Raw genomic sequence first — 15183 nt, forward strand, 5'->3', positions numbered from 1 at the left:
TTCTGAAATCAAAGATGGGAACAAACTCAATTGAGTTTGCAATAATTTAATCTGTATTATATTTTTGTATATATTTGATAGTTTTCACATGATTTTATATCATTTTATTCAGTGGTTTAATAAATACACAGTATTACTGTGTTATTTCAATATTATGTTTATCTCATTCAGTTAGAAACAAAAGCAATTTTAAAATAAAATAATTTTTTAATTAGAATATTAATCAGTTTTTTGAACTTATGACCGGCTGTTAGGCTTTCTGAGTCTATCACTATTCACCCTGTGTTTGTGTATATCTATTTGTGTATACATGTTGGCTATGCAGCTCCACAGAGTTTACTACAAGCTATTTGTAGCAACATTTTTCTCCCTCCTGTCTCAAGTGCGCAGTCTCTCTTCTCGGTTCCCCCGTTGTTCTTTCCGCCCCTCTCTCTTTTCTATACTTCCTGCTTCTATCACACGGCAAAAGTCAGAGTAGCCTAATTAAAGTCTGTCAATCCAGTAAATTCTCCAGTTATCTTGGCAACCTGCTACAGAGATCAAAATGGCCGACCGCACCGTTCCTCATGCATACCCAATGAGTTTGAATTACGAGATGTGTACTCCTCCTCGAATCTATGATCAGAACTTTGCAGAGGGTAAGTAAAATCAGAGTCTTTAATTTTAAATTTCAGGGAAAACATCTTTTGTATATGTGGGTCTATATATTTCTACGTTGCTTGTATTCTGATATTGGCTTGCATGCTTTAAATGTCTTCAGCAGGTCTCATACAGTAGGTCACATTTGATTTTAACAGTTATAAGAAGCAAAAAAAATTGATTGTCTGAATTAAGGGTGGATCTATAGCCAATTAATATATGACTGTATTCCTCTTACAACGAAATGAACCTCTCACAACAACTTGCTGTATTTAGAATTCCACTCATGACATGACCGATTTAACTCGTTATCCCCATCATAACTGATTATGAACTGATATTTTTAGATCTTTAACAATTCAGCAGCAGATTTGGAAGTCAACTGTGAAGACTCCTGTCTCACAGGCTATAACAGCGTAAGGGTATCACGTGTCTTGTAGGATAAAAATAGACACTGTAAGCAGAACCTTGTCTCGATCTGGCATCACACATTTTAAATAAACTTGACATGCACATTTCCGGTGTCTTCTAGAACACTATTTAAAATTAGAATTTAAAAAGGCAGAGCATTATATTTGAATACAGTTCTTAGGGACTTGATTACACTCAAGAAATGGTTCTATTTAGAACCAGAAATTGTTCCATTCCCCGCTTCATATATGGCACTCCAAAATGGTTCTATATAGAACCATTTTTTTGGTCAAAGGTTCTATTGGCCAAGTACGGAACCACAGGGAACCCAGAGGAACCCTTTTTTTAAGAGTGTATAGAACCTTTTAGGGGTTCCAAATACATAGCGCTGATAGAACCTTTTAAGGTTCTATAGAACCTTTTCTTCTAAGAGTGTAGTAGCAAATTGATCCAGGTTAAATGACATGATGCTATTTTTTTTTTTGTCCTTAATACGGTTACGTTCACACGCTGTTTATTTACGGGAGTGACAACCTCTGTAACCGAATTTTTGGCATGAGGTCGCGCCTTCTGAGAGAGGGGAGTAATGGCAGGGTTATTTTCAGTTTTGTCTTTGTTTTCTGAACTTTGTTCAGATTCTGTTTGCCTTTTTTGCTTTGACCTAGTCTTGTTTCACTGGTTCATCTAATTCACCTGTCCCATGTTAATTAACTCCTTTGGTGGGCTTGTTGAGCCCTCAGTATCTGAAAGTTCTTGGTCTTGGCTTGTTTAACGTTTATGGCGAAATGGTGTACAATTCAGTTTCTCCAAGTTATCTCCTTCATGTTTCCTTGTTTGAATCTACAATTAAAGCTTATTATGAGTATCTCCTTCGTTGTGCACTTTGTTACACCCAACCATGACTGTATAGTATTTGAAGTGTCATTTATGTAAAATTTTTGTAACATAATACAATATCATAGATCACTATTTTCCAGGGACACAAAATTATAGTTTTATAGTATAGTTTTGACAGACTAAATCTCACAAATGTTTATTTTTGATGAAATTACCTGCATTTGGGAAAGTTACTTTTAAAAGTACAATGCGTTACTCTCTAAAAATGAACCAATCTAAAGTCATTAATTTAATTTTTAAAAATGTAATTTAATTTTTTTTTTATTATTGCAGGTTTGCATAATTTTCTGAGTTTGCATTTCACTGTTTTTATTCCTTTTGAGAAATTTTAAATCTATTTTCGAGCAAATGAGATGAGTAAATGCATGCTCACATTTGGTCTAGAACTATAATAACCATTATGTTCACACAATGCCTCTGCACATTTACTCCCATTTTCTCTCAACATGGGAACAGGAGAGCAGTCAGTGAATAAATGGGAATACAAAGTAACTTGCGTTACTTATTTGAAAAAGTAACTTAGATATTTTGTTGTAAGTTTAAAAGTAATGCAAGTAATCTGGTTACGTATAGGCTAACTCGCGTTAGGCCCAACACTGGAAATGACTCTTACATAGTTAAAAATGTCTTTATTTTATTTTAATTTAATTATTTTAAATGTATTTAGTTTGCAGCCCACAGGAAATTATATATTTTCATGCAGAAAAACATATAATACATTCTCAGAAAAAAAGGTACAAAAGCTGTAACTGGGGCTGTACCTTTTCAAAAGGTACACTTTTGTACCCAAAGGCTGCATATTGGTACCTTAGTGGTACATATTAGCACACTCTAAAAAATGCTGGGTTGTTTTAACCCAATTTTGGGTAAAATATGACGAACCCAGCCAATTGGGTTAAAACAACCCAGCATTTTTTAGAGTGCACTTAAAATGTACATGTTAACACTTAAAATGTACATATTAGCACCTAAAATGTACATATAAGCACCTAAACTGTACATATTAGGACCTAAAATGAACTTATTAACACTTAAAATGTACATATTAGCTCCTAAACTGTACATATTAACACCTAAAATGTACTTTTTAGCACCTAAAATGTACATATTAACACTTAAAATGTACATATTAGCTCCTCAAATGTTCATATTAACACTTAAAATGTACATATTAACACTTAAAATGTACTTATTAGCACATAAAATGTACTTATTAGCACATACAATGTACATATTAGCACCTACAATGTACGTATTAAAACTTAAAATGTACTTATTAGCACCTAAAATGGACAAAAGTTTACCTTTTGAAAAGGTACATCCCCAGTGACAGCTTTTGTACCTTTTTTTCTGAGTGATACAGTAAATTATATGACAGAGAGGTCAATAATCCTCTTAAAATGACAATTTCACATTTTATGACAAGGCATGGCTAGTTTAGGTTGTATCAGATGTCATGCAGGTGGACTTTTACGATTTAATAATTCATTATGATTTACTGTATGAAGTAAAAATTTGTGCTTGTGAACTTAATTTTTTTTTTTTTACATTATTTAAACTTGAGAACTACTATGAAACGCAAACACAACGACTACATTTTTAAGAACTTGGCATTTGATTTTTTGTATCATTATATGCCTGCATGACCTTTCAAAGGTTCTAAGTTCGACTTTAATTGCCATTCACTTGCACTTTTCCAAGCAGGAAGGAGGAAATTCTGATATACCAAGTTGAATGGAACGCAGGATAGGCATTAAATATGTCCATATTGGCTGTGATTGTGTTGTGCCATGCATCATTGTGCAGAGACAAATTACATGTTATTGGAAGCAAGTATTAATGGTTATGATTCTTTTTTTCCCTTCTCACCCTCTCAGCACTGTCTCCCAAGGAGCTGTTGGCCCCTGTCCTATACCACGGTTACTACATTCGTCCCCGCATCAACAAGCAGCTCGAGAGGGGCTTCTCTCAGGTAGACAGTGAAGACGACTGGTATCGGGTTTTGCTGGATGTGTGCCAGTTCACACCAGATGAGATCAGTGTGCGAACTGTGGACAACCTGTTGGAGGTGACTGGACGTCACGCTCAGCGAATGGACCAGCATGGCTTCGTGAGTCGTGAGTTTACCCGCACGTATATCTTGCCAATGGGTGTGGATCCGCTGCTGGTGCAGGTGTCTATCTCACATGACGGGATAATGTGTATCCAGGCCCCACGAAAAACTGAGGACCTGGAGCCTAAAATCAACCAGCTCAAGATTAAAATGGACAGCTAGGAAAGCAAAAGTTAATAGAAGCAGGCCCACATGGAAAGACACCATAGAAAAGTCAATGGAGTTGGAATGCCCAACATTTTGCTTGTTTGTTTATTAAAAAAAAAAAGGGGGATATTTTGAGTCATTAGTATTTCTCTCAGTTCTGTTCTCTCACAGTTTGCATTCCACTGCATTAGTGCAGATAAAGTCTGCAGATAGTTCTGAGTCTGTATATAGACCATTTCACATGATGTAAACAACACTGGTCCAGAAGCACTTCCTGTTTCAGTTTGTAACTTTTTTCTTTATTTCACATGTAAATAAAACATCTTAAAGATGTTTGTTTAACTTTTTGATTCAGTTTTAAATGTTCTGTTGGTTGTATTTTATCCCAGCTTTTATGCAGTGTTAAAAAACTGAAACAGGAAGTGCTTCTGGACCAGTGTTGTTTACATCTTGTGAAATGGTCTATACAATACTGATGAAAAGTTTGGAATAATTCAATTGTTTTCATGTTTTTGAAAGAAGTCTCACATGGACAAGGCTGCATTACAGAAGAAATATATTACAATATTACAAATTCACTGTACACACTGGAATTTTATGATGCACTTTAAGTTCCCTCGGGAAAAACTTGCTGGATGTGTGGCCATGTGTGTATTTTCACTAGATAAATATTGTTTTGTAATAAACTTTTCTGCTTGGCAAGTATTTTATAATGGTCTTGCCTCAGTTTTATGACATCCAGGTATTGTAAAAATGATGACATTTTGAAACCGGTTTCCCCAGTTCATCTGCTTCAGGTTGGACAAAAAGATCACCACAAACTTGAGCCATTGTAACGGTGCGTGACAGATATTTTCTACCCTCTTGTGACATACATCTGAGTAAAACGGATTGTGGAAAAAGAAAACTATGTGGTGGTTCTAGGTTTTTGATTGGATGGAATCAGATCTGAATTTGAGTTTGCAATCCAACGCAGAGTTTAGGCAAATTTAAAGGAGTAGTTCACTTTTTAAAAAAACTTTTGCTGATAATTTACTCTCCCCCAAGTCATCCAAGATATCCATGTCTTTCTTTCTTCAGTCAAAAAGAAATTAAGCTTTTTGATGAAAACATTCCAGCATTTTTCTCCATATAATGCACTTTACTGGGAACCAAACGGTTCAAGGTCCAAAAGACACTTTCAGTGCAAACTGCAAACTGTTCAAAGGGCTTTAAACGATTCCAGACGATGAATAAGGGTCTTATCAAGCGAAACGATCGCTCATTTAATAAATAAATAACAAAGTTTAAGTTTTATAAGCTCAAATGGTCACCTTGCTCTGTTCTGTGATGCGCGTTCGTGACTCTCCTGTTCGAACTCGTTAATCAAAATGAACGGATCTTTTTCAGAGTCATTTGGTTCATTCAACAAACAAAACGAATGAAAAACTCGGAAAAAAGATTCGTTCATTTTGATGAATGAGTTCGAACAGGAGAGTCACGAACGCACATCACAGTACAGAGCAAGGCGAGCATTTGAGCTTATAAAACTTAAACTTTGTTATTTATTTATTAAATGAGCGATCGTTTCGCTTGATAAGACCCTTATTCATCGTCTGGAATCATTTAAAGCCCTTTGAACAGTTTGCACTGAAACTGTCTTTTGGACCTTGAACCGTTTGGTTCCCATTAAAGTGCATTATATGGAGAAAAATCCTGGAATGTTTTCATCAAAAACCTTCATTTCTTTTCGACTTTTCGACATCTTGGATGACATGGGGGTGAGTAAATTATCAGCAAAAGTTTTTTCAAAAATGAACTTCTCCTTTAATGCTTTGAGAAGTCTGGCATAAACGTCACAGAGAGAAGTCTGGGTGAAAAAGGTGAATTTCAGTTTCATGCCTATAGCTTGTTGGGATGCTCAAACAGAAAGATTATAGCTTCGGAAAAAGAAAAAAAATCTGATGCAGTTTTATTTGTTTACATTCACATAATTGTGAATATTACACTTCCATACAATGCAAGTCAACTAAGGAAGTTCTCTGTAAACACAAGGAGATCTCTAGTTATACTTTCATCCTGTTAATGAATGAATGACTGCAATATTAAAATATACAACATTAAAGATATTGTCAAACATTCATGACCTCAAGGTCAGCCTCGACGATAGGGGCATCACAGTTGGAAGTACAAAGGTGGCTTTCTTGAAGAGGAACACCTGCAGGACTCCAGTTACAGAGGAACCAGGAAATGGAATATGAGCAAATGATCAACACTAGCTAACTGTGCTCTGACCACGAACTCTGCCATGGGGAGCAATGTAACCAAAACAGTGGAAAAGTAAGTAGCTAAAAATTTGTATCTTTGAATTGTTTTAAACACACTGAGCATGATTTACAGCATTTATCTATTCAAAATCCACAGGTTTTTGTCACATGTGATTGTTTCTATCGCAGTAGGATCTTGATGGGAGGAAACTACTTTAAACTAGATTCATTTGCTTAACTAAAGAGTGTTCTGACCACTATTTATCATAATGCTATAACTTTTACATATGTCATACTTTGAGAAACATTGATCCCCTTTGTCTGTTCCTAATTGATATGAAGTTTTAACACAAAAGTTGACTATTCACTTCATATCTATTGTGAAAAACTGGACTTTAGAATAATTTTAAAAAGAGTATTAATACAGAAATCATATATTTTAAAATAATGTACTTGTGCTAAATAAATTTGTTTTCTGACACAATATATGAATATTTAATATGTTATTTCATATTGACTTCTTTTGTCTTTGAAATATGGTTTAAGTGTACTGATAATTATTTATGGTAAACTTAAAATATACTAAAATGTTATTTTTGCTGAAACTTGTATGCCATGTAGTTACATTTTTGTTGTTATTTCACATTTGTAATGATGAAGTTACAATTATATGTATAGCTAACTTTAAATGTAATATCATATAACACACTAGTTTTATTTGACATCACAAAGTGTACTTTTTAGGTATAGAAACACTCGTGAATGTGTACTCTCTCACTGTAAAAAAATATTGATGGTTTAACTTAAAAAAGTAAGTAACCTGGTTGCCTTAAAATTTTAAGTTCATTGTGAGAAAAAGTGAGTTAATAGAATGAAGGAGATTAATTTAACCATCATAAACTCAAAATTATATGTTATCTGAACTAAATAAATTATTTAAGTTGATTTGACAAAAGAAAAAATGTTGTGATTACTACACTGTAAAAAAATATTGTTGGTTTAACTTAAAAAAAGTAAGTAACCTGGGTTGCCTTAAAATTTTAAGTTGATTGAACTGGAAAAAGTGAGTTAATACAATGAAGTAGATTAATTTAACCATCAGAAACTCAAAATAATAAGTTATCTCAACTAAATAAATTATTATAAAGTTGATTTGACAAAAGAAAATATGTTGTGATAACAAATCTTGAAAATATGTTTTACAGTGAACTTGCATTTATTTAATTACTATTAAAATAAGATTTGAGGTACCCTAGAAGAACACATTCAATACTATTTAGTGCACTTCATTTTCACAAGAGATAAGTCTATCAATGATCAATTTTGTGATTTAGGGAAATACACAATAGAACTTCTCTATTTGAGTTTGTATTTGTATTTGAGTATATATTGTATTTGAGTATGGTTTTTCATTCCTTAGATGGGGAATAAATCCAAAAAAACTGACACAAAAACGGACAAAAGGAGAAGGTAACAAAAAAAAAATCTCAGCTACATTTATGAGATAATACAACCCCAAATCCAGAATAGTTGGGACATTTTGTAAAATGTAATAAAATCTGTTAATTCTCTTTATTAAGTTTTCACTGACCAACTTTTATTTTGTAAATATAGACCATTTCACAAGATGTAAACAACACTGGTCCAGAAGTACTTCCTGTTTCAGGTTTTTAACACTACATAAAGGCTGGGATAAAATACAACCAACAGAACATTTAAAATTGAATCAAAAAGTTGAACAAACATCTTTAAGATGTTTTCTTTACATGTGAAATAAAGAAAACAGTTACAAACTGAAACAGGAAGTGCTTCTGGACCAGTGTTGTTTACATCTTGTGAAATGGTCTATAAACAAAAATTGGTTTTGATGGCTGCAACACACTCCAAAAACGTCGGGACTGAGGCAAAATAAAAGTGAAAAGCTTATTGAACTTTAACTTTTTTGAAACAGTCCACAATAAGAAGATGAATTAGTAATAGGTGAGGATATCGTGATCTCAGGCTTGGGTCTTCTGACCCTGACAGCCTAGGTCACTAAAGTCACTCAGGCCTGTTGCCTACGTATTATTATGGTTAAAGAATTTCCTTTACATTCCATCTTCAATCATTACAGAACAATGACAAATATTGTCTGAACCTCTTATTGAGTACATCTTATCAGTACACGTTTGGAAAAATTTCCTGGTCAGAGCTAGAACTCGACCAACTCCAACCTTGAAGAAGCTGTGTATGTGTGTGTGTGTCAGTATTGTTACGTTGTGAGGTGAGCAACTGACACGCAGGGGAGACAAACTGGAATATAAACTCATTTGTGACCTCAGTGGGTCAATAAATAGAGATTTGCTTCTTTCCTTACAGTAGTTAATCTGTGCCTTTCAACCTCATTCAACCTGACATGATAAAGTATTGTGACGTGTTAGAGTGTAATTGCTGTTGTTTTGAGAATGTAAGAGAGCAGCCTATTCAAAGTCCTTCTGAGTGTTGAAGCTGACTTCTGGTGATATAAAGGCAAACTATTCTTCAGAAAAAAATACATTCAATTGATTGCATCTCTGACCCCTGGTCTTCATTCATCATATCTGATCTTAACCGTAAATTCCCCTACAAAGGAATGCCACTTGAATCTCTTTTAGGCAAGGAGAGCACTAGCTTCCGCAGTGTTGCAAAGTCTGTGGTTTCCCTGCAGAATTGAGCTTTTAAGATGTTTCCGCGAGTTGATTTTCATTCACACCTGTAAGTACGATTTCGGCTCTTCAACACCTTGGGTTACTTTTGTTGCGCAGACCAGGCAAAACTCCTTCCACACTGTCCGTCATTATTGTAAAAAATTCCGCCGTAACCTATGACGTCATTTTGATTTTCATGATAATACGCCATTTAATAGGCTCTGTTTTTGTTCACGTTTTTTTTTTTATTCACAAAACTCCTCAGTTCGAGTGAATGCGATCATCCCTTCCTCTTTACTATGTTACAGAATGAAATAAACATGAATGAACATCAGAAAATATATTGAAAGATATCGTCCAACATAGCGAAATTTGTATCATATGATGTAGGCTATTGTGGTCAGAATGAATGGCACCACTGGTAAATATGATCAAAAATGGCTGTAAAAAAATAAAGGTAACACTTTACAATAAGGTTCATTAGTTAACATTAGTTAACTACATTAGTTAACATGTACAATATGTGAACAATACTTCTTCAGCATTTATTAATCTTAGTTAATATTAATTCCAACATTTACTAATACGTTATTAAAATCAAAGGTTGTATTAGTTAACATTAGTTAATGGACTGTGAACTAACATGAACGCACAATGAACAGCTGTATTTGTATTAACTAACATTAACAAAGATCAATAAACACTGTAACTAATGCATTGCTCATTGTTAGTTCATGTTAGTTAATGCATTTACTAATGTTAACTAATGAACCTTATTGTAAAGTGTTACCAAAATAAATCAGCATTGTTTATCCTATTGATCTTTCATTCAAAAATTGTGCAAAAATGTAACCTTTCATTTAAATAATTGAAACTGGGGGGGGGGGGGGGGATCAGATTATGAAATAAATGTTTTGCTCCAAAACACGTTCGTTGGCCACAATTATTGGCACCACTAGAATTTTTTTACGAGTAAAATCTCCAAAGTATAGTCCCATTAATTTTTAGCACACCAGGGTGACTAGGAACATGAAATTGTCCAATCAAATTTCCTGAATCATCCATCAAAATGAGTAAAACCAAAGAATATAGTTCTAATGTGCATCAAAAGATTGTTGAGCATCACAAAATGGAAAGTGCCTGTAAGAAAATAAAGAATTGAAAATCCCCATTTCCCCCATCCCCAAGTTATAATCAACTAAAGATGTTAGGAATCTGCCAGGAAGAGGATGTGTGTCTATATTGTCTTCATGCACCATGAGGAGGAGAGTTGTTGCAGTCGTCAAAATCAACATTGCATATAGGCAGTTTTACAAAATAAGTTGGTCAGCAAAAACTCTTTTCTTTGCCCTTTTGTCAGGTAAATAAAAATGTCCCAACTTTTCTGAATTTGGGTTTGTAGATTAAAAGGAAACTTTGATTATCAAGACTTGATTATCCAGTTGTTGTGATGTTGATTGTCATGTACATCTTTACAACAGGTCCACCTGTGGTTCCTCCCCATCAGGTGTGTTGATTAAACTGGACACTGCAAAATGTTACTCTTATCCGAATATATGTTAATGTTTTTGTGACGACAGCTTTTTTTTCATAGCAGGCCCGTGTTGATGTTCCTGTGTATGACCGTGTGTTAGATGAACCACAGTATGCCCAGGTGAATAAGAAACGCAAGCAGAATGACGATGGTTTACACTACGCAGACGTTCAAGTCCTACAGTCTGAAAATGCGACCAGCAGGGGAAAACTGAGACAACAGACTCCAAACAGCCACAACACAGAGTATGCAACAATAAACTTCACAACAACTACTGCAAATACGCAGACCTCAGCTAAACCTGCAGATATATTCATCCCACCTGGAGAACTACAGACACCATATACAAGGTTTTCCCATAAGAAACATGTCCACTCAAAGCGTGGAATTATGCGGTGAACAAAAAGGCAAACAAACAAACAAACAAAAAATGAGCAAACATTTCTTCTCTTTAATTGTTGTACATTTTATACTGCTGTATATTGTGCCATTGAGCAAGGCATTTATGTGTGCAATTCATAGTCTCTAACGTCATGATGGATAAAATCCTTTAGTTTCAGAAGCAAGTGGTTGTTTGCTTAAAAATGTTTAGCCTATTTTATTATTTCTACAAATCAATTTACAAATCACATTCCCAGCAAATTTGTGTATCTACACAGTTTCATTATTAGTGACTTCCTGTTTTACCATATTTTCCGGCTTTTCTTTTTTCTGGAAGAGGTTGTATGATGTACTATATAGTTGTTTTGTTCCAGACAATGTTCCCTTTAATTAAATGAAACAAAACAAGATGACTCACACTCTCAGAAAAAAAAGGTACAAAAGCTGTAACTGAGGCTGTACCTTTTTAAAAGGTACACTTTTGTACCCAAAGGCTGCATATTGGTACCTTAGTGGTACATATTAGCACTTAAAATGTACATATTAACACTTAAAATGTACATATTAACACTTATAATGTACATATTAGCACCTAAAATGTACATATTAGGAGCTAAAATGAACATATTAACACTTAACATGTACATATTAACACGTCTAATGTACATATTAGCACCTAAAATGTACATTTTAACACTTAAATGTACATAGTAGCACCTAAAATGTACATATTAACACCTAAAATGTACTTATTAGCACCTAAAATGTACATATTAACATTTAAAATGTACTTATTAGCACCTAAAATGTACTTATTAGCACCTACATTGTATATATTAACACATAAAATGTACATATTAAAACTTAAAATGTACCTATTAGCAAAAATGGACAAAAAGTTTACCTTTTGAAAAGGTACAGCCGCAGTGACAGCTTTTGTACCTTTTTTTTCTGAGAGCACCAATACAGTTTTAGTCATAGATAGCACTGTACATAGATGCCTCATTAGTGGCTGTGTCAATGTGCCGCTATACGTAAACCGTCTTTGGGAGTTTAAATCTCTGTTTTTTACAACCAGAAGCTGTTGTGGCTTTATGGATTCTTAGGCTGAGTCCAAAATCGCATATTCTCTTGAGTAGGTTATTTTGAAGTAATTACTTCATGACCACTTAAAGTATGTTCTATATATAAATGTAATCTAGACATGCTACATTTGCCATGCTGTCATTATCATGTGACCAGCATAGATATCCATAATAAAGGCTAGATGTCTTACGGCGGAGTCTCTATCGCAAGGGGGTAATCCATCGACCCGAAGTTATTGAAGCCTCGCGGGAGCTGCCATCTTGTAGCAGAACTTCACTTGTGTTAGCATTTCCATTGACTCCCATTCATTTTTTGGCGTCACTTTGACAGCGAATAACTTTACATCTGAGGCGTTTGAAGACCCCATTTGTCCATTATTTATTTCTAAAGAAACACGACAAATGTATAAAATGCTCCATTACTTTGTAGCTTATGTTATGTCCCCGTAGAAGCAGTTTTTTGTAAAGTAGGCTAACGATTGCGTCATAACCAAGCGACTCTCTGTATGAAATTACTGTATGGACAGGAGGAGAAGCTCGTGGGCAATCGGGGAAACGTGGAGGCAAAATGACAAAATAATTAATCCACTTCTTATTCTGTCTATGCTCTATCGTCGTCACCGTCGGCCATCTTGTCTCAGGCAAGCTTTCTGGCAGGCCCTGCGGTACCTGATGTAAGATGAGTGATCAGCACGAACACAAATACTCTTATCTCGTTGAAATCTTGACGGATTTACAAATGGTTTGGTTTCTTACAAACATTATTAACATGGCTATAATTCTGTGTGATTATTTATTTATAAACTTATTATTCATAAGAACACAGTGTCATACATGTAACTACATCTCTGACGTTTATAAGAAACCAAACCGTTTGGAAATCAATAAAAAAACGAGAAAAAAGTTATGTTTATTTAAAAAGTATGCACCATTAAAACTCAATGTTACGAGTTAGCGAGCTGCCTGCGACAAGATGGCCGCCAGCTGCGGACGTCGACCTCCATTGGCCAGCAGCGCGGACGAGACATCTAGCCTATATATGGATATCTATGGTGACCAGTATCAGTTGTCTATGCCATTCATAAATCCTCTCCTGTGGCTTCTGGGAATAATAAAGTGTCCATCGTACACACACTTCATAATAACGCCGAAAGTAGTAGCCTAGGTCATCCGGGTTCTTTTTGCCCACTCTTTTATGAGCACTCTGTGTTCAGACATACTTCTTTTGTCACATAGGCTACTGTTTTTCAGCTACTATACAAGTAGGGAAGTATGCGCCTTCGGATGCATGCTTACTGCTACATTCCCAGATGGCGGGGATGCCCACGTGTCTGGAGCTGTCGATTGTGGAATCTACGGATATATATCTATATCTATCTACCTTGGAAATACATCATAGCCCCATTTAAGATGGTCAGATGTCAGTCTGTTCCAACTTTACAAGTTGAAATGTCCAACCTTTAGCGCAGTTATTTTAAAATAGGGGTGGAAATTATGATTTCCAAGTTGTCAAAAACTCAGCATTACTGTGTCTACCACGAGCAAGGGCTAGGATCATGCTTATGAATGACATTCCATGTTCTTTGTACACATTAGATCTATTCCCCATAGAATATGAACATGTCAGGCCTTCAGTTAGGCTATAACATATTATAGCCTTCTATTGCTGTGTCTTAGAATACCATGTCACTCACTAGAAGTAGAATGGCATAATACTGTAAAGCTGCTCAGATTGTAGTTCCACAACCCTGGAATAGAAATCAGAGCCATGGGTAGCTTCTGTTATATGGTTGGTTATGGTATGACTGTAGGCTATGTGATTTATGTTGTAAAACGATAAATTGCAACCAAAACAGGTTCTTGAGGTAACATGGGAAATTCCATGTTCAGTATTTAATATTCAATCACAATATTCAATAGCCTACTGATTGAATCTATGTTATGTTTTTTCTTTTGGACTCCAAACAGTGAGTGAAATTACTCAAATCTACCTCCAAGTTTGAACGACTTTCTTTGAAATACAAATATATTGGGTCATTATGCCCTCTGTTGGTCAAAGATAACATAACACTGATTTTGTTAGTTTTTCAGTTTTCTTTTGTGACAATTAAATGCCATTAAATGTTGAGAAGACGAGTAGAGGTGAATAATGTAGGCTATGCATATGACTGTACATGGAAATGTTATTGTTTTACTTTTATTTTTTATGCATATTGTTATATTGTGTCGGTGTGCTGTGTGGTGTATAAAGCCAAAGACAAATTTCCACTTGTGGACTATGAGAACCTTTGAGGGAAAATCTTTACTCACTAAATTTACAACTAATAAAGAATGAATCAGCGAACTAAAGTTTAAAATTAGCTTATCATTATTATATTACGTTATCTAACAACTCAAGGGCCTCATAACTATAAAAACGTTAACAGTTAACTGATTAACATAAACATACAACACCAGCTGTCAACATTGAACATTGAAAATAAGGGATTTTTCCCGGAATCCTTCCCCAAAATAAGGGATTTTTTTTTTTACACGATTCTTACCCACAAACTTTAAAAATAAAGCACTAATCCTTAAAAGTCTAAAGAGTTAATAACTAGCCTAGAAACTAGTGTCATTTAAAGAAAAAAAAAATCTACATTTGGATTAGCGGTGTGTTGCTCTTGCCTTTAGGACAACAATTTCAACTGTTATCACATCTTCCAAAACCCACAAAATAGGGAAGTGGGCTGTCTGTTTATTTCAATTACATTTACACATTTTATGTAGTTTTAAAGAGCCTATATTTAGCCTGGTGGTGGACCGTCACTCTGTTGTTATTGTAGCCTATCCCATCTTTATATCCTCATGAGGCCCAGAACGTTTTTTTCCAAAAGTTTTTTCTTCTTCTTTGTGTAATCATTGTTAAGAGCATAAGAAACAAATGAAAAAAAGAAAAGAAAAGAAATGATATTTTATTCATATGTTATATGACATTAAATTATATATAGGCAAAACTAATGGCAATAAAAATCGATTATTATAATTATTATTTGTTTAAATTACATTGATATCTGAATTTATG

The 15183-nt window shown here is 34.5% G+C and overlaps 2 protein-coding genes across 3 annotated transcripts; both read left to right on the forward strand.

The window, feature by feature from the left end:
• Positions 1-460: 460 nt before the first annotated feature.
• Positions 461-4322, forward strand: hspb2 (heat shock protein family B (small) member 2). Its single transcript, XM_039662393.2, has 2 exons — positions 461-638; positions 3825-4322. Exons 1-2 carry the CDS (start codon positions 545-547, stop codon positions 4220-4222), a joined length of 492 nt encoding a protein of 163 aa, XP_039518327.2. The 5' UTR covers positions 461-544; the 3' UTR covers positions 4223-4322.
• Positions 4323-6416: 2094 nt separating this feature from the next.
• Positions 6417-14730, forward strand: LOC120472394 (uncharacterized). 2 transcript variants are annotated; one of them, XM_039662550.2, is made up of 4 exons: positions 6417-6526; positions 7874-7923; positions 10601-10626; positions 10714-14730. In XM_039662550.2, exons 1-4 carry the CDS (start codon positions 6495-6497, stop codon positions 11050-11052), a joined length of 447 nt encoding a protein of 148 aa, XP_039518484.2. In that variant the 5' UTR covers positions 6417-6494; the 3' UTR covers positions 11053-14730. The 2 variants fall into 2 exon arrangements, with proteins under 2 accessions (XP_039518484.2, XP_039518485.2); XM_039662551.2 differs by having other exon boundaries at positions 10717-14730.
• The last annotated feature ends 453 nt before the right edge of the window (positions 14731-15183 follow it).

This window comes from Pimephales promelas, chromosome 4 (genome assembly GCF_988280905.1).
Source record: "Pimephales promelas chromosome 4, fPimPro1.hap1.1, whole genome shotgun sequence".
Classification (NCBI taxonomy): Eukaryota; Metazoa; Chordata; class Actinopteri; order Cypriniformes; family Leuciscidae; genus Pimephales; species Pimephales promelas.

Bases quoted from the DNA above. Each gene is read 5' to 3' on its own strand.
- hspb2 (XM_039662393.2), top strand. From the start codon at position 545: ATGGCCGACCGCACCGTTCCTCATGCATACCCAATGAGTTTGAATTAC. The intron at 639-3,824 runs GTAAGTAAAATC...TCACCCTCTCAG, and splicing joins TGATCAGAACTTTGCAGAGG to CACTGTCTCCCAAGGAGCTG.
- LOC120472394 (XM_039662550.2), top strand. From the start codon at position 6,495: ATGGGGAGCAATGTAACCAAAACAGTGGAAAA. The intron at 6,527-7,873 runs GTAAGTAGCTAA...TTCATTCCTTAG, and splicing joins GTAACCAAAACAGTGGAAAA to ATGGGGAATAAATCCAAAAA. The intron at 7,924-10,600 runs GTAACAAAAAAA...TCTTTACAACAG, and splicing joins AAAACGGACAAAAGGAGAAG to GTCCACCTGTGGTTCCTCCC.